This window comes from Beta vulgaris, chromosome 3 (assembly GCF_026745355.1).
Source record: "Beta vulgaris subsp. vulgaris cultivar EL10 chromosome 3, EL10.2, whole genome shotgun sequence".
NCBI classification, from domain to species: domain Eukaryota; kingdom Viridiplantae; phylum Streptophyta; class Magnoliopsida; order Caryophyllales; family Amaranthaceae; genus Beta; species Beta vulgaris.
Window position 1 is genome coordinate 33,361,412 of NC_079204.1, and position 21,207 is coordinate 33,382,618.

Genomic DNA, 21,207 nt, shown 5'->3' on the forward strand with positions numbered 1-21,207 from the left:
AATAAATAACATGCAAGGATAAATAATAATATAATCATATAACATTATGCAGACAACTTTTACTGAACTAAACTTTAAATATTTTTTTATTACTTTAATGGAATAGTTATTGGACTTGAGTTGTCTTATCTACCAATGCCTTCACTAAGAAGACGAAAATACAGGAGCTACCACGTATTCCAGAATGACCTGCGATATCGAGGAACCTTTGACAATAATAATAATAATAAGAATAGAGATGGTGATCAATCCATCTCCCAGAAAAAGCCATGGGCTACCTGTAACACCCCGAAATTTCTCTGAAATTTTCGCGTGTTATTTATTATTATCTGATGTGATAAATTATATTTCTATTAAATTATTTTCGAAAAGTATATATATTTATGCATATATATTTTTACACCTACATTATTTTAATTGACTTGGTGCCAAGTTTATAATGTACGTCTTATTTATGTGGCATTGTGTTAGTCGTATTATATGGTTGTCTGCATTGTTCTTATAAAACGGACAATGTAGTACTTTTGCGTGTGCCGAGTGTATAATGTGATAGTATAATACGTGTATATTTATATTACGTTGGTAATAATAATTTTTAGTTTGGAAAACATATACTTATACATATTATTTTTGAACGTTTTACGTGATGCCGGAAAATGTACATTGTACTAGTAATAGCCTTCGTACATTTTGTTATTTGTTTAGGGAGGTCCGAAATTTTTGATATAGCCATGTTATTCGAAGAGTTTGGACAGCTTTTTAAGTTCTTTTTGTAACGTCGCGTTAACCAAAGGTCATCTCTTCATTTTCCTCCTTAATAGACCTCATAAACCTCAAACCCTTCACCTTAATTTCTCAAAATAAAAATCAGAAAACTCTTCCTTGTTACTCCTCATTTCACACGCCATTTTCAAAGGGAAAAGGGAGGGGAAAAACTTTTGTTCTTCATCCATATTTTCTCACACAAAAATCAGATTTTGTTACTTGTTTTCGAGCCATATTTGCACCGGTTTCAAGCGCGTACTGAGTTCGTTGCGATTGTGTTCATAAGAGGCGGAAGTGGTGATATTTCTCAAGATCTCTAGAGGACTTGGAACCTTTCTTTTGTGAATCTTCCCAAGAAAAAGGTAACTAGCGTTTTCCTAGTTCAGTAGAGTATAGATATTGAACTTAGGTTGTTAGAAATGCGTTAGAGAATGTAGTATCATGTTAGGAAGAACTTAGAAGATTGTATGGTTAAAGTTTCATGTTGTTATTGTTTTTGTCTTGTTGATGGATTTGTTATTGTTGTTTTTATCATCATTGTTGTTGGTGTTTAGAGATTGTTGTTATTGTTATTATCGTTGTTGTTGGTGTTTAGAGATTGTTGTTATTGTTATTATCGTTGTTGTTGGTGTTTGGGGTCGGTTGTTGTTGTTATTATCGTTGTTGTTGGTGTTTGGGGTTGGTTGTTGTTGGTGTTTGGGGTTGGTTGTTGTTGTGATTACGTTGTTGTTGGTGTTGGGGGTTGGTTGTTGTTGTCTTTGTTGTTGTTGTTGGTGTTGGGGGATGGTTGTTGCTTTTATTGTCATTGTTGTTGATGGGATTGTTATGGTTGTTGTTGATTGGTGAGTCATGGACGATATGAGTGTGTTTGGTGTAAGCGTGGGTGTAAGAGAGGGCGGAGTAGGCGAGGATGGCTGGAGCGTGCCATGGAGGAGCTTGCGTGGGCGAGCGAACGAAGCTCGCAGGCCACGGCAGAGGGCTGCTCGCGACTCGCGAGCCTTGTCGCGACCCGCAAGCCTCGTCGCACCTCGCGATGGGTGGTCTACCCCTGGGTCGTGATGTGGTGTCTTTATTTCTTCTTTTTGGTTTACAGCTTGTGTATCTTTGCTTGGTTGGTCTTAGGTAAGTATGCTAGGGATGTTTGAGTAGTTTTTGGGTGGTTTAAGTATTACGTTAAGGGTATGTGTCCTTATTTGATGAGTAACTCTTGGTTTTGAGTCTTGAAACGTGCCGGTGGTTAGTGTTGGCTATGCAAACTCATGTTGGAACTTTGATGGTAAGATTGGTTGAGTTACGCTCATAACTTGTTCATATTGATGGTTGCGTTTGATTGATGTGTGCTTGTCTTGTATGATTGCACGTTGTTGGATAGAGTAACTCTAGGAACGGTATGGTTCTAGAGGTCTTCATTAGGAAATCCTATGAACAGTATGGTTCAAGGAGCTTGAGTTGAAATCCTGAGAACGGTATGGTTCTAGGGACTTGTGCTTGTTATCCTAAGGGCGGTATGGTCCTAGGATTTGGTTACTTAACCTTGGGCGGTATGGTCCATTGGTTACTACGGGTGGTATGATCCGTAGATTATAGCTATTCGAAAAGGGCGGTATGATTCCTCGAGTATGCAACGTAGGCCTTGGGCGGTATGGTCCAATGAGTCTACTCAGAGGCGGTATGGTCTGTTATGTTTGAGCTCGTTGACCGCATTATTGCATTTGTTGCATCGTTGACCGCATTTGTTGCATAGTTGTCGTTTGTATCTTATGGTGAGTTTGGTGTTTGGTATTATGATTTCTGACGTTGTTTCTAATTATTTAAGCTCTTATCTGTTTCTATTTGAGCTGGGAGAGCTGCTAGTTACTCCCCACTGATTGTGGAAATTGTTGTATCTTTGTGCAGATGGTGACGCTGTTTAGAGTGGTTCTAGTCTGGATCTGGGGTGTGTGTGTTCCCCGTGTGAGCAAAGAAAGGGAGCTTGTCATAGTAGATGAGTATTTCAAATCTGGACTTAGGATTAGATACTTAGTTGGTTTAAGTAGCTAATTCTAGTTTTGACTTATGTATTGGAACTATGGTTTTCAGTTGTCTTAGTTTTGTTTACTCTATGAATTGAGGTTTACTTTGGTGGTCGTATGACTCTTGAGACTTATTGGAGATGAGGGTATGGGACCTCATTTTCCCTTTTGAGTATATGTACTGGAGTTGACTTTTTCTATGATGGTTATTCTATTTTAGTTTTTGTTCTACTCCTTAGAGTGGCATCTCCGTCTCTTTGAATTTCCGCTGCCATTATCTATAACCTTTTCCTTATCTTAAGGCTATGTCTTCTTGGTTTTGGACGGGATGTTACACTACCACTATGTACCCCAACTCCTAATGTCCAACTCTAGACGTGCACCAGTCTAAAGTCTATCACTATCCTCGTTACACTTTACGTTATTTACATGTTATTACTTGTTATGACACACATACAAGCAACACAGGAATACAAATCAAACATTCACAACTGAATTTCTTTTATCTTAGGATTTAATAAGTGATCACAACTTACAACCCAAGATTACTTTCTTTTAATCTCAATCCTTCTTATTTGTTGAACCTAGCCAATAATCAAACTTACCTTTGAAAGGCACTAGAAGTTTTTGCACGCGATGCGTGCTTGAATTTTTCTCGAAACAGGAACTCGATTTTCTTCGGCATAAGAGTCAAAATTTGAACATTAGACATACAAAGTATAATTGTTTTTAGTTGCAAAATTTGATTGGTTTAGTTTCTGTCACTTAAGTCTCTCATCATTCTTTTTGTCTTTTTTTTTTTACTTTTCAAAGTTAAATTTTATGAACAAACTAGAAATTTTATTTAATTTATTTATAATTTCTAATATTATAATTTTTTAGTTGATTTTTGAATTAAGTACAGTACTTCATAAGTTGTAAAGAAAGTGGACACTTTGATTTCAAGTCAATTTTTTTATAGGTTGTAGTTTGTAATTGAATTTTTAAGTTTTTATATTTTAGTGATTTGCATAACGTAAATTATGCAATTTTATGATTTTAGTTGACTTGTGAGTGATTGTTATAATTATATTTTTGGTATTTTTGTTTGAAGCCCCCTTTGATTTGTAAGTAAATTTGTAATTTAGAATTGGAAGGGGGGCAAAATAGGCATCTCAAAAGAGGACACCATTGCTCCCCCCTTCCCTTATATAATAGAGATAACTTATCAACTTACCAAATAAGGCCAACAATCCTTCTAAAGTAGTGAAAGTAATACTTGTAAGGGAACACATGAATAAACATGATGCAATCTCAATAACATATAGGAAAATTTGTCAGAAACCACCTTTTATAATCACTTTTTTGTGAGAAACCACCTTTTAAAAAAAATTGGTTAATTAGCCACCTTTTTGGTTCTTTTTTTTTGTTGGAAGCCACCACTTGCCGGAATCCGGCGTTGACCTTGATTTTCCGGCATAGACCATCTGATTTTCGCCATTTTTTTTTCCAGATTTTCGCCATTTCTTCCACCTAAGATGTCGGGGATGCGAGGGAGGTGATGGGCTTAGTGCTTGGAGGGTGGGGATGGTCGTGGGGGGTGTTTGCCGGCGGGTTGCAAGGGAGGAGGGGGGTTGCCGGGGATGCGAGGGGGGGGGGGGGGGGGGGGGGGGGGGGAGAAAGATAAAGGGGGAAAAATGGCAAAAATCTTATGGTCAACGCCGGAAAATCAAGGTCAATGTCGGATTCCGGCAAGTGATGGCTTCCAACAAAAAAAAGAACAAAAAAGGTGGCTAATTAACCAAAATTTTTTAAAAGGTGGTTTATCACAAAAAAATGATTATAAAAGGTGGTTTCTGACAAATTTTCCTAACATATATTAATTTCCCCATGTGAATTAATAAATAAAGTTTCCATCTACATGCTTGCATGAATAAATTCATACAAACATGACAATCTTTAACTCATAATAAATGTCATAATTAATATGCTTGCAAACGGGCATAAAACACGTAGAAATCAATCATACTAGAAATCACATATGAACTTATAAAGTTCCTATACATGATACTACCACTTTTCTCCTTAAATCATGATACTACTCACATAGCACACAGGTATGTACGTACCTTGTGTAAACTAGTTGACATACCACTTTTAATTCCTTAAAAGTCCCCTACTGAGTATTCTCCGCTTAGAAATCAACATAAACTAAAATCAATACTCTTAAATAAAAATACGGCAACTTTAAAATATTTAAATTCCCCTTTAAACATATTCAAAAGTTGATTTTACTATCAAAACTTCAACTACTTTTAATTCCTAGCATAGTACTACCATACTAGTAATTAAAATTCTTAGAACTCCATTAATAAAGTCTTTTCTAAAATTCCAACAACTTATAAAATCATAATTCCTCTTTAAACATATGCAAAAATGCTTAAATTCATAATCTAAGATAATCTCATCGTGTACAACATACTACTATGGTTTTCTAATAATTAACACCCTAAAAATCCATGCTTTAATGATTAAAACTTCAATCTGACAATAATAACCAAATCTGAATTTTTATTCTTATAATATATAATACATATGAATCTAGATTATTTATTGAAACAGTAAATTAAAATCAATAATCATGATTAGCATTAAAATGAAGCATAAAACATAGTCTTTAATGAAAACTTGAGGAAGAAGAAAAGAAATTAACCAACAATCAAAGAACAAGGAAGGCGCCGAAACAGGGAAACCACACAACAGTAGCAAGTCAACGCGCAAATTAAGGATGTGAAGGTTTTGTGACGTTTCTTGTTGAAGAAGAAATGTTACTCGAAGAAGAAGAAAACTTGATAAAAGGAAGAACAAGAAAATCTTGAGGAGAGAGAAAGAATATGGCTGCCATGAGGTTTGAGAGAGGAGAGAGAAATTATCTTTGTGTGGGGTAAAATAATTGGGTATTAGGATATTTACAAAGAGGCTTCCTTTTAGGCTTAGGAAAAGGAAATTGCGCTTAATTAAATTGATGATGAATAGGATAAATAAATTAGAACTCCTAACATCAATATAACTCCTTTTTCCTCATCTATTTAGAATTTTGGGTTCCTCAAGCCCACTTAGACTTCTTTTTCAAATCAACTTGATATTTCAAACATTTATCAAAGCATGCCTAAATAATTTTTTTTTAACTTTCTTAAATCCTTAAAATAATTTCTTTTGACTTATTTAAAAATAGTTAACCTTCTTTAAATAATCAAATCATTTAAAACTAAATTATGTTTAAATATAAATATATAAATACTAAAATATATTTATAAAATCCTTTAAAATTATGGGGGATTAGAGAGATGCTCAAGGACGGGCTGCTGTGCATTGCTACCAGGTAAGACGGAGCGTGGCAATGGCGGAAGCTATGGCCGCCAAGTTCAGCTTGCGGGTTGCTCGAATGGCTGGGTGCGCAAATGTTGAGCTATAATGTGACGCATACAATTCGTCAAAGGCCATACTACAACAACGCTTTGGACGGTCTCCGCTTGATTTGGTCGTGGAAGATATTGTTATGCTAAGTTCTAGTTTTGCAGCATTTTCTGTTTCTCATATTAAGAGGGGAGGGAATATTATAGCTAAGTTACTTGCTAGATTTAACTCTTTTAATGGGATGAAATAAATTTTTGTTGATGAGGTCTCGCTAGTTATTTTAATAAAAAGTTTAGAGCTTTCCCGTAAAAAATATAAAATTTTACACGCGTATAAGCGTCACGTGTTATCCCCAATCACTAATTGCCACGTCTGTTCAACAAATCGAGTCCTTACAAGAAACGCCATCGTTTGACGTTTAACAACATAACCCGATGCAACGACACAATTAACGTATTCCCCTTCTCTTCCCCCTCTCATCTCAAAAAAGTCGAGGAAAACCTCACCCGAAAAGTCGGCGAATCGCCGGAAAAATGGAAGTCAAAGGAGAGAGAAAAAGATCGACGCAGATCTATATGGTACTAGCACTCCTATTGAGCTGCTACGTTTCCGAGCTCTCTGCTCTTTCCGTCACTGTTAACGATGTCGAGTGTGTCTACGAGTATGTTCTTTACGAAGGAGATTCCGTTTCCGGTAACTTTGTTGTTGTTGATCATGATATTTTCTGGAGCTCTGATCATCCCGGCATCGATTTTACCGTATGTGTTATTACTTCCGATATCATAGTTTGTTTAAATTGGTTTTTTTTACAATTTTTTTTTTTTTTTGTTGAGTATGTTTATTTAGGGTGTTATTGTTTCTGAATTCGGTTTGTAATTGAGTTTGTTTCGTGCTTTATGTTGGTTTTTATGGTTGAATCAAGGTTAGAAAATTGAGTAATTTGATATCAGAATGTCTACTTAAAAGTCCAACTAGGAGGACTCGATTCGCTGAACCAGTGCGAATTGCGATCCAAAAAAAAGCGAATTGGTATAATTTATACGGTAGCATACGGCGTAAGTCATAAAGATACGCACTTGAAATCTATCTGCACGAAGTCTACTAGCATTTTTTTTTCGAAAGTTTGATGTATCAATGAAGCAATATTCTTGCCACTTTCACAAAAGGATCATAATATTAGTTTCTAAAAGCAAATTGTTAATGAAAGTATGCACAAGTCATGCCCAGCTCTTGCTCTCGTATTTGTTTATTTGATGGATTATTATAGAAGTAAAAACAGTCTACTGCATTTGGAAAATCCTGATGACGGATTCACCGTCTGTTGACGTTCTTGAACAGTTGCTGAACTTTTTTGCCGTTGCTGAAGAAGCTTTTCCGTCTATGTATTGCTGGATGCATAAGTCTTTCTTTACCCAAGTGGTTCATATTTGCTAATTGCAGTTAAATTGCAGGTGACATCTCCTGCAGGCAATGTTGTCCATACTTTGAAAGGAACAGCTGGTGACAAGTTTGAATTCAAAGCTCCACGAAGTGGAATGTATAAATTCTGCTTCCACAATCCATATTCGGCACCAGAGACTGTCTCTTTCTACATTCATGTCGGCCATATTCCAAGCGAGCATAATCTTGCAAAAGATGGTTCGTGCATGTTTCCATCAGTTAGATTCTGTTTTACCCCCTCAGAGAGTTTTTACTACAGTATTGTATACTTTCTCAATCCTCCCTGCTTTTGCTCATTGTTGTTGCATTGCAATGCAGAGCATTTGGACCCTATCAATGTGAAAATTGCTGAACTCAGAGAGGCATTGGAGTCTGTAACATCAGAGCAGAAGTATTTAAAAGCGCGTGACGCACGTCATCGTCATAGTAAGCTTTTGTGATGCTCTGCAAAAGCCATTATTAAAACAGTATATTTTATATTGTCCTCATTTCATATACATCATCTAGGGCAATAGCTTCGTCATTTTGTTGACTGTTTTGGCAGTCAATCTTAACTTTTCAAGGAATTTACTTCTTTCTTTTGGTAAGGATGGTGAAGGTGAAACTATTTTATATGAAAGATTCATTCAGATAGAACAAAGAGGCCGCACCTCCAAACATAAGGTAGTCAACCTTGGGAGACACACAAACTATTGACACTGAAACTAGAATCTCTATTATAGATTTATTGGAGCATCTTAGTTTTTTTTGTATAGCATTCTTACTGTGTGTGGGACTGTTTTTGTGGCAGACACATGCTCAATGCCATCAGATCATACTTGGAAAGCCATCTGGGAGTTGGCTTTACATTTTTCTAATCTAGCCATTAAACTGAACTTGTGAGGCACGTTTGGTAGCTGAAACCATTTCTTTCGTGCTGTAAAGAGCAGTGCAGTGGACGTATAATCGGTGAGCAATGGATAAAATATACAGAGATTTAAGTTTAAGTAGGAGGTTTATGGATTATTTTGGAGGTCAATGAATCTGAAGTCTAGGCAGAAGTGTGTCAAAGAGGTCATCATCTACAATAAAGGCAAAGCCACCAGCAAGGTATAAAGACAACTAAATAAAAGCTCGGTACACCTAGTTTTGAATCTTAACTGTGAAAAAAAGAACAATTTTATGCTCAATGATTCAGAAACACAAGAGTCCCTTTTGTCCTGTAAAAATCCTAGAGAAATTAGGCTACAAGAACAGAAAATTAACCTCTTATAGAGTATCTGATCAAGGATACGTAAAATCCCAAGCGATGACGATCCTCCATGGGAAATTTGCAAAAGTGCTCGCCTTTAGAAGAATCAATTGTACATGATACCAATAGTTGATGAGGTGTTGTAATGCAGCTTCTACCATGTAGGTTATATTCCTTTCGTCCCTTAATAAATGCAACATTTTGGATTTTGAACTTTTCCCATACCTAAATTTGACCATAATACTTTAAAACTATATTATAACAAATTTTAGTAGATTGTCTCAATATATATTTCAAAATATCAACTTCTCATAATCGCGTAATAAAGATGGTTAAAGATATATATAGTCAAGTTGTGCATATGCAAATGTGAAAGTCAAACTATTTTTAACTGAGAGAGAGGGACTATGAAGCAGGTTGAGCGAGCTATGGTCTGCAAGCCAAGCTTTTCCACCTTGTATGTGAAAGCAATATTAGACTACTTTCACCTTCAATTATAAACTTCTCTAGGATATTGTGATATCACTACGATGCGTTTTCCAACATGTAATCTATGTAAGGTATGGTGACTAATATTGTGTTGGTATGTGACGCAGTGACGGTACTCTGATAACACATTAATCTATAAGCTAGTAGGGAGTTGCAGTTTGGGCCTAGAGGAACACTATATAATTCATAGCAGATTGATAAGGATTGGTTTTCCTACTTGTGGATTTAGCAATATTCCGTTTCAGGCCTTTAAGAGTATATTTCCAGTAACATTTAGGATTCAGAGCTGTTCACAATCTCACCTCAAGCTATTAAGAGAAGGAGATGATTGGGAAAATGAGTTGTAAGTGACTAATACAAGCAGTTAAGGATCTCAAAGATAAGTGAATATTCAATTAGACTTGCAGAAAGAAAAATGGAACCATGTTCGAGAGGAATTTAACAAAGTTGCATACAAAAAGCCTATGAAATACATGATTATTGTGCCAAATGCTGGAGTAATATACCTATAAAGTTTACGTGAGTTTAAAATTTTGAATCTTGTTGAATATCTAGAGTTTTTGGACAAGAGAGGACTTCTTGAACCTGAATTTACATAGAAATAGATGAAGATATGGAAAATAACTCGCCAGATACTCTAGGTATAGCTTGGTGACTATAAAAGGATCTATAAGCTTTCCTTGTGGACTTGACTGTAAGGAAGAGATGCTGTTCATCTTCATCTTCATTCTTTCCCCTTCACCTTCCAATTCACTTACAACTAATTTGCTCCATAAACCACCTAAAAATATCTTACACTTTATCTTTGTATCTAATATGAATTTCAGCTTGTCTCTAGACATCACCTGTACTTTGCTCAATACAGTGCTGGTTATTTTACATTAAATAATACACTATATAATAGGTAAACTCTTGTTCCTTTCACTATAAGCCCACAAAAGAAATTTTACATTTTGGTCCAGGTCCAACTAAATGGAGTTCTTGGTGGCTTGCCTATACGATTTGGCGAGGGAAGCCACACAAATTAATCAAGAAGTGTACACCACTTCCACAAAGTCTGTTGGGCTGCAGTTAAACAAACGAAGGGCACCACATGCAATTGATTAGGTTCATTAATCAAGGTTTTTAAAGGAAATTTTTTTTCCATGGATGAGATTTTTGGAGAATGATAAAATGATTAGTACTTAGATCTAAAAAGTAAGATTAACAAGTTTAGCTCTAGTAATTTACAATCATGAAAAAGTTAATGCAAGGATAAAATATGATTTGGCTGGCGTGGAGGCTTAACAAAAGTTGCTTGGAGTTGGAAGTCTTCAGAGCTCGATGGCTTTGGTTGGAGATGGTGCTTCACCAGGGACTTTGGCTGTATCAGCGCTTATGGGTTTTATTGGCTTCGGAATCTTGAGAAAGAGGGACATGAGGATGAGGAAGATTGGTAATTCACTAGTTCGTAGTTGAGAACCGGGGGGGGGGGGGGGAGAGTGAGACCAGAGATGAATTGGAGGAGTGGGGAAATGATGAGTGTGGTTGTGTAGGTGGGGGATCATTAGTAATGAGGTAGTTGATAGTTAGAACCGTGGGGTAGGTGCCTAGGTTAGCCAGTGGGTATTTTAGAGAAAACTGGTTCAACCTTTCTCAAAGACCCAAAATTTCAGGTGAATTTTTTTGGATATAAAAAGTCCAATATCAGAATTGGTAGCCGCTATGTGTAATTTCTTGTCCGATATATTATGATCTGAAATTGATTAAGATTTGGATATCCAAAAACTTAATTGGATCAGATCTTTGTATATTCAAATAGTTTACTCAGTCATAATTTGTAGTACTAATTTATGTGCTGCACACATACTGAGATAAGAGCTTAGGTTCTGATAGCACCTGGTGCAATACTTAGGAATTAGGAAATAGAGCTTGAAGATTTTCGTTACTCTGTCTCTCAGAGGAATATATTATGCCCCTATCTGAATGATTAAGGGTCCTACATCTTCCAGTGGTTTATTCTGGCCAGCATTATCTTAATAAGCACAGTGTAGCTCTTCCAATGACTTAGTCTGTGGGTACATATGCTTTAACAGCTTATGCACAAGCCAATCACTCAAATGGTTTCGTAATATTCTCCTTAGCATCTGCTATTGTTCCAGCCAAGACACATTTTTGTAAAGAAATAGTTTAATATAAGAGATTGGCGGAGTCTGCTTTCCGCAGTAATAGTCTTCATGTTCATCTAGTGCTGACCTCAAACTTTAGGGAACATGAGATTTTTGCACTTTGGGGATGAGTATTTATATGCACCTAAGGTAAGTCAGAAGTGTTGACATGTCTAGCCCCTTTACTTTCATTATATCTCTTTTAAACTTAATAGGAGTGGTAGCTGTAAGATGTTTTATATGCCACTATACTCGCCATAAAACTCGAAGTTGCATCATGTACGTAACCCTGAGTCATAAAAATATTTTACCTTGTAAAAGTCCAACTTAGCCTTGAATTATTGTGCTTCCGAGATTAGAACTCTATATGATCCCTTGAGTGAAGATTGCTGTCAAGATTGATCCTTCTTCTAAGCACTTTGACTGTCCTGCAGCAGATAATGAAGCATTGGCATGAGCTTCTCACATTAGACTCTAGACACTATAATGAAGTATGCAATATTATTATATTAGGGCTAAAGATCTTAAAGAAAATTACTTCATACACCTTAGGCACCAATGTCAAGATAATGTAGTTGCTGAGGTGTTTCTTGGTAATGAAGTATTCTTGGTTGCAGAAGAGTCCTCGCTGTAAACCTTTGAGGCGTAAAGTAACTCATCAAAGGCCTTAGGCCAGGTTATATGCTATTATCAATTGCAACGTAACAATGAAGGGTGTACATGGTTGTCTAAGAGATTGTATTATCTATTTCAACGTCCATCTGCACTCATTTATGATTCATAAACATTACAAGGTGAAAACCTAAGCCCTAAGGGTTGCTTACCCAAAATTGCAGAATCCGATTGTGTACATCTTTTAGTCACTTGCTTCCTTATGAAATAAATGATTTCTGCATTTGCTCATCTTTCTTCTACGCTCAACTCGAAAATTAGAAGAATGAGTGCATGCAGTAACTTTTGCTTACTGGACTACTTGAGAATCAAATTGTTGTTATAGAGCATCCCTGATATACAAGACTATAGACTTTAAGCATTGTCTAAACATCTTATTCTAGGTTCCAATATTTGGAGTTGGGTCAGTTTTAATCTCCTTTTGAGGAGTTTCAGCCTATGAAGTAGTAACCAGAGGTCGATTTCTGGCCATTTGGTTAGAAGGGGCAAAAAAAAATGTCGCTTGATCACTTTATATGACAAATCGGTTAGTTTGTGCCGATGATTTATTGAAGGGTACTATTTTGTGCTGTATTTTGTGGTTCTTTTTCCTGCAAGTGTCATGCTCACGTTATGCTCAAGATTGGACTAACCTGCAATTTATGTGTGGGAAAACTTCTCATAATCTGATCAAACCATGGATGATTCATAGCACATGTTGAACCATATGGGCTTTGTTTTGGTCTTAGGTTGATGCATACGTGAACTATAATTAGCTGGGTTCTGGAAACTGCTCCTGGTAAAGCAAACTCAACCAAAACTCTGGAGAGATATGTACCCAATGTCACTTATTAGGATTCTATCTTATTTACTGTAGAATTGGTACTAGGTAGGTCATGAAGTTTTATCCATACCAATGTTATCAGGATCGGGATCCTACTTTGGATCGTAGGGGCTGGTAGAATCGAATCGGTGGGATCGGATCGTAGGATCGTAAGATCCTACAATTCGGTTAAATAGAGATAATTATACTAACATATGGTGAGAACCTCATGTTCAAAATTTACACATATTAATAATGATTTTCTTAGTTAGCAAATGATGATAGTTTTTCAATACAATAAGATTGAAGTAACATGCGATCAAAATCTAATAGGAGAAATATAATATGTGAAATTACTTTATGATTTTTATATGATAGGATCGGATCGTAGAGTCGTAGGATCGTAGAATCGTGTTAAGATCCTACCATGTGATTTTTTGTGGTTAAGCAGGATCGAAAGATCCTACAAAATTAAGATCCTACGTAGGATCGGGATCGGTGAGGTCCTCTAGGATCGTAAAATCGTAGAATCGTAAGATTCGGATCGGGATTTTAACAACAATGATCCATACAACACTAAACTTGCACCAAACGAATTTCCATTCGGTCTCTTCTCATGGACTGCTTTCTTCTTTGACAAAAATCTTACCATGGAGGTTGATATTCTTCCAAAGCAGCTACACTGTCCTAGTATCCTATAATGTGCAATATCACTGATATGCATTGGGTATAGGAGGGGTATTATGGGAAGCGCAATTATATTAGGTTAGCTTGAAGAGAAGCAAGTAAATTAACTCTATAAATAGAAGAGAATAGTGAGATGAAAGCCATGAAGAAAATACGGGAGGATTTAGTAGTTTAGTTTTGGGAGAGAAACAAGCCTCTCGGATGCTTGTTACTAATCTTAATTTTACTGTCAATCCCAGATCCTTAATCAAATATCAGTTTTAGTCATTACTCTTCTTCTTTAACCTGCTTTGAGTTATGAGTTCATTACAGTCAACATTAGGATCTACATTCTAGGCATCTTTGAAGTTATGAACAATAGCGTAGTTTTCTTTTCCTTGTCCGGGTTCCATGACAGCGGCCAACTCTCTATTTACCAGAAAAATTTGTGATAGTGAGCTAGGTCAGTGGAATATATTGCTTCATAGCATCTTTTAGACCCTTTAAGTAACTGTTTCTTTTTAAGGCTCCATCTCGGCACTGGGGTGTGAAAAAGGGCCCTTTTAGTTCGAAAGCATATCTTTAGAGCCCAGTGTATGTTGACATATCAAAATTCAAAAGTGTCATTCTGGGTGCATTAGCTGATAGTTGAGCTTCAAATTTCATTCCGTAATTAATGCTGTATTCATTTAACTGGTAAAGCACCTTGGATTTCATGGGACTATCTGACACCTCGCGAAAGTCACCTCACTCACAATATGCGCTGGCTTTATATCTTTGATTAAACTCTCATCTTTATTGTATTGTACGACTTTGTAGGTTTACTGATGGCATAATGTGTCTTGTGTGCATCATTTTCAAATTCTATGTACTAATTACCATGAGTTTTATACTTCAGCTTATTTTTTTCCTTTTCTCGTCTCTTTTTCTTCTTCTGAGAATTACTATAGATGATCTAAATTTGTGTTAATTCAATAATTGTCATATCAAGTAGTTAATTGGACCAATCATTAATCTCAATCAAATTTCTCTCAGAGGTATAAAATCCTTTCTTTTCTTCCTGAGATTGTTACATGCCTGACATGCTTCATTGATGAGGATACTTGTTATATATCTGCTCTCTGCAACCTAGCTTGACTAAACTTCTATGTTACTTTGCTGCAGCAAATGAGAGTACTAGAAAGCGTGTCATCTTTTATACTTTGGCTGAATACATGATGCTGATAGTTGCTAGTGGGCTTCAAGTCGTATACATACGTAAGCTGTTCAGCAAGTCCGTGGGATACAATCGTGTTTGAGTTGCAGATATTTTTTTTTCCTTTTTCTTTTTCTGTTGTCGTTTACTAGATTTAGATATGAAAAGTTCACAAGGGCTATTTTGTGTTATAGATCGCTACCTTTTATGAATTTGAGGTTAACGTGTTGCAAGAAGTTACATCGACTATAGGATGGTTCAGATTTGATCAATGTACTTTTATTTATTCAACTTACAGAGGCATTGTCTCCATAGAAGAGACTGACTTTAGTAATTGTTAAAACGAAAATTGACCGGAATAATCTTATCTTTACTCGAGCTTCTCATAATAGTCTCAACTTACAACAATATGATATAATCTCAACTTTATATTTGTCTCTCAAAATCAGTCCCTAATTTACTTATAACCTGAATAACAGGTAATTTATTACTTTACTAACTTATCGTCCCAATCTTATCTCCTTAGCTGCCACCAAGCTTATCTCCCATCGCATACCTCAGTTGCAAGGCTGTAACTACAACCTTAACTTTAACCTCTTTCATGGCCACCTCTAGGGGTGTAAGTGGATTGATTGGATTGAACATCGTGAAATTCAAATTCAGTCTGGAGTTTTTTGGATTCGAGAAATTGAATTCAAATTCGATCAAACTTTTGTTTTGAGTCCACAACCCTCTCAAGTGCAGAACCTTTTTCTTGAGTTCGGACACAGTCCAGTCCGAATATTACAAAATATATTAATTTTTTCCTTATGTAGATTCACAATGTTTTGCTCATTTATACAAATATATTGAAATGCGTGTGTGACAATGTATACACGCCACGTGGCACCTTCGTTACTCCACTAGAATTGTCCAATGTGTACATAAGTCATGTCAATAAACAAAAGTAAAGTTAGCTTACAATAAGATTTGAACTCGTGGTCTATTGCTATTATACATGACACAATTACCATCTCAATCAATTTTTAATCATGCTTTAAGTATCCAAATTATTATATTTGTACTTTTTAAATGTTGAGTTTTCCTTAATATATTTTAGTGGGAATGGAAAACAAATGCATATCAAGTTTGAATACACAATACCAACCCGGGACAATGCCTGTACCCAAATTTTCTAATGAAATCATTAAAATTTGAAAGTTAGATCCATTGCATTTATTTCACAAAGTAAGTTATATACATATTTAAACTCTTATAAAAAGTAAATTACAAAATACAAAAGGCGTGAAAAGGGTCAAAATGATTTTTGCCTTTTAAGTTCTTACTTTGAACTTTTAGATTTATGTGAAAATACTGATATTAAGTAAAAATAATTTAGAGTGGCCCTAAAAGTTTTAAAATTCAACAACAATGTTAAAGAACTTTTAAAAAATATACTATACGTACTATAAACACACACACACATATATATATACATATATATACCACTTAAAATGAGAAAAAAAAAAAAAAGTAACAAATGAGAAAGAACTTCCTAAAATGAGCACAAAAAAAAAGTAACAAATGAGCAGAAATATAAAATGAGTAGAAAACATTAAGTTATCAAAAACGTAAAATAAACAAAAATGTAAAAGAAGAAAAACGTAATATGAAAATAAAAAAGTTAAATGAGAAGAAAAGTAAAATCAGTAAAACGTAAAATGAGAAAAAAAAAACGTTGATAAATGAGCATAAAATTGTTGAATGAGCAAAACCATAAAATAAGTGAAACAAAAAATGAGCAAAAATGTTATGAAATGATCAAAATCTTCGTAAAATGAGGAAAAATGAGTGGTTCTCACGGTTCTCACATAAGGGTCGTTCTCATATGAACTTAAACATATATATATATATATATATATATATATATATATATATATATATATATATATATATATATATATATATATATATATATATATATATATATATATATATATATATATATAGAGGAGGGCTCTTGTGAGAACACTTTTTTATGTGAGAACAAATCTGGACCTTTGGATCTAATATAATCTAACCATCCTAAATACACTTATGAGTAATGGCATTTTCGTAATTTAGTTTAACCCTTATCCCCTTATCCCCCCACCCCTTTCACGCTACTTTTTTTCTCTCTCTATCTTCTCTTTCTCTCTCCTCTATATCGTCGTTCATGGAGTTTTAGTTCGATTATTTGCGGATTCCACACTATTTTTTCTAAAATTTTTTTTGGTTACTATGATACAGCAGAGGGTCACTATGATATATAACAGAGGGTTGTGTTAGTTACTATGATATAGCAGAGGGTCACTATGATATATAACAGATGGTTGTGTTGGTTACTATGATACAACAGAGGGTTACTATGATACAGTAGAGGGTCACCATGATATGGAAATAATAAATAATATTTGTTTTTTCTTGACTAATTTCTTTAAACATGTGATAGATTGGTTATTATGATATAATACATGGTCACTATGATATTTTCTCATAGTTTTGCAGGCGTAGTTGCTCAATGTCGTTTTCTTGATTCTCTTGGTAACCTACAAATGAGATTCATTCTCACATAAAAACGTGTTCTCACATAGGGACCTATTTTCACCGGATCCCAACCCTATATATATATATATATATGTGTGTGTGTGTGTGTGTGTGTGTGTGTGTGTGTGTGTGTGTGTGTGTGTGTGTGTGTGTGTGTGTGTGTGTATAGATATACCTATGTATACGTCTTAGGAATTGGAGTTGGCTCAAGTGGTGAGCTTTTCCATCTTTCCTAGAAAGGTCTTGAGTTCTATTGTACCCTAAGAATTTGCTTATGATTTAAGGGGGGAAGGGGATTGGGGGTCCGGGGGGGGGGGGTTGGACGGCTTGTAATGGGCCTCTGGGTGGGGGCCATGTGCGAGGGTAGCCCAGAGGATTTATTCTTACCATCTTTATTAAAAAAAAGGTTTAAGTTCATATTAGAACCAACCTTATGGTGATAAACGTGAGAACCACTCATTTTAATGATAATTTTATCATTTTTATGAAAATTTTGCTCATTTTATGTTTTGTTTATTTTATAATTTTGTTCATTTAACATTTTTATGCTCATTTCGCAACGTTTTTGCTCATTTTACGTTTTTTCTCATTTAACTTTTTCAATTTTATTTTACATTTTTCTCATATTACATTTTTTCTCATTTTACATTTTTGCTCATTTAATGTTTTCTACTCATTTTATACTTTTGGTCATTTTTAATTTTGTTTGCTCATTTTAGGAGGTTTTTGCTCTTTTTTAGTGGCTTTCACGGTTTTCACTGTAAGAGGGTTCTCACTATAACCCAACTCTCTCTCTCTCCCTCTCTCTCTGTCTCTCTGTCTCTCTCTCTCTCTCTCTCTCTATATATATATATATATATATATATATATATATATATATATATATATATATATATATATATATATATATATATATATATATATATATAGAAGTGAGTTCATATGAGAATGCATACTTATATGAGAAATGAGAATGAATTTTACACACTATAACTCTTATGAATAAGTGATGTAACTTTAATGAAAAAGTTATGTAACTCCAAAAAACAAATATTTGGAAAAAAAAATTCAAAAAAAAACAAAAAAAAAATTTGAATTCAAAATTTTTAAGAGAGATATAACTCTAATGAACAAGTGTTGTAACTCTAAACCAATCGTGTGGTTGAGATTCATTCTCATTTCTCATGTAAGGGACATTCTCATGTGATCTTGCCTCTCTATATATATATATTATCTCTTCTCTCTTCTCTCTCTCTCTCTATATATAATATATATATATATATATATATATATATATATATATATATATATATATATATATATATATATATATAGGGGAAGACTCTCGTGAGAACACTCCCCTTATGTGAGAATACCAACTTATATAAGAATATATCTGAATCGTTAGATGCTTTAGATCCAAGGGTTGAGATTTTTCTCCAATAAAAAATATAAAATAAAATAAGCTCCTTTAATCTCTCATCATTCATCAAAATTTACCGGCATTTTCAACAAATTTCCTTTATCCCTCTTCCCCTCTTCCCCTCCTCATTGTCTCTCCTCTTAGCTTCAATGGTGGAGTTAACACCTCCAACATCCGGTGACCACCACTACCGCCACGATTCTCTCTCCTCCTTCCTCCAATAAGCGATCCAATTGTCCGACTCCTCGTTATATCGGAAACATCACCGGTGTACGGCTTACGGTGGCCACTTGAAATTTGATTTCGCCGACAACTTTATTAGGCTTCGATTTTGCCAAAAATATCTCCTAAAATTAGAAGCAACACTAGTGGAAAAAACCTTATATGTCACTTAGTAACAGATTCGATTTTTGTAAAACCGCATCCGAAAATAAACATTAAAAATGGGAGGGAAAGTTGGGAGGACAATCTGATGCGGTCCTCTTGTGGACCGCATCAAATTTAAAAAACTAATGCGGTTTTTTAAAAATCTGATACGGTTTGATGGACCGCATTAGATTTTTCATTCAATTTTCGCTGCCTGCTTGCTCCATTAGAACGGCCCAAAAGGAATAGCCCAAAAGGAACGGGCCATTTCTCTCGCCTAATATGACAGACGCCTCTCCTCTTTTTCGTTTCCAAAGCTTGAGTTAACATGAAGAACCTAAAATCTTGGAAAATTTTTAGCGATGGCGGCACTTCAGTACTTGGAAACACAAAGAAACTCGCACCCAGAGCTCTTAGAATGGTACAATACTCTCGAGCTTGAGAAGTTCGTTCGCTTTCTATATCGTTGAGTTTTTTTTTGCTTTTTTGATGATTGAAATTTTGAATTCGATGTTGCTTTTGCCGCAATTGAATTGTTTTTCTATTGATTTGTGTCGAATTTTGCGGAATTTAGGGTTTTTATGATGAGTAGGTTGATTTTAGTGAGGTTAGGGTTTTTAGGGATCGATCTTGTGGGGATTTGAATTAGGATTTTAGGTTCGTTTTGTGTGTTTTGAGGAGTACAAGTAATCTATTGCAGTATAATCAGTTGGTTTCATTGTTTAGAACTTCAAATAGTAGAAATTTCTTTGAATCTGGCCAAATTTAGCTCTAGATGTTTGTGTTGTCATGTACCTCTTGTAAGTGATATAATTTTACTCCAATATGTTTACAAAACACACACATGCATGTGAGCACACACACAAAGTTGCTGTGTGTTGTGTTCATTCATTACTTTTCTTGTTCGGAGTAGAGCTGCATTTACTTGTCTCTATGCTAGAACTCAGCTGATGTTCTAGGACAGAAGGGTTTTTTTCCATCCTATTCCAAATATAAGAGAAGCAAAGAAAACTCTTACCAATAGTTTTGTCCTAGACATCAAGAAGATCATATGGGATACCTGAGTGTGCTGAGGTAACTGATTACTACTGAAACCGCAAATCAGAACAAGTCAGATTAGTGTAAGAAGAATCATAAGGGTTTAGGACTGCAGTAGTTAATATTTGGGAACTGTTGCGAGCCCACCTGATGCGGACCACTAGTGCAATCGCGTCAAACATCACCGAAAATTGGAAGCAATCTCACATAAGTGTTTGATTTTAATGGAGTTTTCTTCAAAGTTTTAGTTCGATTTTGTTGTTTGATTTTAATGGAATTTTCTTCAAAGTTTTTAGATTTTGGTATTGATTGAAATTTATTAGAATTGATAATCGTTTGGTATGGAATTCTTGTGGTATTGATTGAAATTTCGGTATTCCACATTATTATCGTTTCGATTATATTCACATTATCACCATACATGATCAATGTATGGAAAATGTATATCATGTTTGAAATTAATGTATATCATGTTCTAAAACAATGTATATCATGCTCTAAAATATAGAGCAACATGTTCTAAAATGACGTAAATAATGTTCTAAAACGATACATCATGTTCTAAAACGATGTACATCATGTTCTAAAACAATGTATATCATGTTATAAACCAATGTACATCATGTTATAAACCAATGTTGACCATGTTCTAAAATGATGTATATCATGTTATAAGCCAGTATACATTATGTTCACACCTATATCTATTCTCACATTTGATATATGTTCTCACATGAAATATTCCAAAACATAATTAAAATTATTTGGAACATGTTTGAAATAATTCAAACAATGTTTTAAAAGTTTTAGAACACACTTGAAATATTTCAAAACATAACTAAAATAATTTGAAACATGTTTGAAATAATTCAGATGATGTTTGAAAAAATTTAGAATACACTTGAAATATTTCAGAACATCATTGAAATAATTCAGGACATGTTTGAAAAAATTTAGAACGCACTTGAAATATTTCTGAATATAATTAAAATAATTTGGA

The 21,207-nt window shown here is 34.8% G+C and overlaps 1 protein-coding gene and 1 long non-coding RNA gene across 2 annotated transcripts; both read left to right on the forward strand.

The window, feature by feature from the left end:
* The first annotated feature begins 6,597 nt into the window (after nt 1–6,597).
* Nucleotides 6,598–15,106, forward strand: LOC104906686 (transmembrane emp24 domain-containing protein p24beta3). Its single transcript, XM_010695472.4, has 4 exons — nt 6,598–6,931; nt 7,625–7,811; nt 7,932–8,039; nt 14,785–15,106. Exons 1-4 carry the CDS (start codon nt 6,707–6,709, stop codon nt 14,916–14,918), a joined length of 654 nt encoding a protein of 217 aa, XP_010693774.2. The 5' UTR covers nt 6,598–6,706; the 3' UTR covers nt 14,919–15,106.
* Nucleotides 8,051–9,305, forward strand: LOC125496038 (uncharacterized). The gene is made up of 2 exons (XR_007272697.2): nt 8,051–8,276; nt 8,404–9,305. It is a non-coding gene; the product is annotated as an uncharacterized LOC125496038 (long non-coding RNA).
* Nucleotides 15,107–21,207: the final 6,101 nt, after the last annotated feature.

Bases quoted from the DNA above. Each gene is read 5' to 3' on its own strand.
- LOC104906686 (XM_010695472.4), top strand. From the start codon at position 6,707: ATGGAAGTCAAAGGAGAGAGAAAAAGATCGACGCAGATCTATATGGTA. The intron at 7,812-7,931 runs GTTCGTGCATGT...ATTGCAATGCAG, and splicing joins GCATAATCTTGCAAAAGATG to AGCATTTGGACCCTATCAAT. The intron at 8,040-14,784 runs GTAAGCTTTTGT...ACTTTGCTGCAG, and splicing joins TGACGCACGTCATCGTCATA to CAAATGAGAGTACTAGAAAG.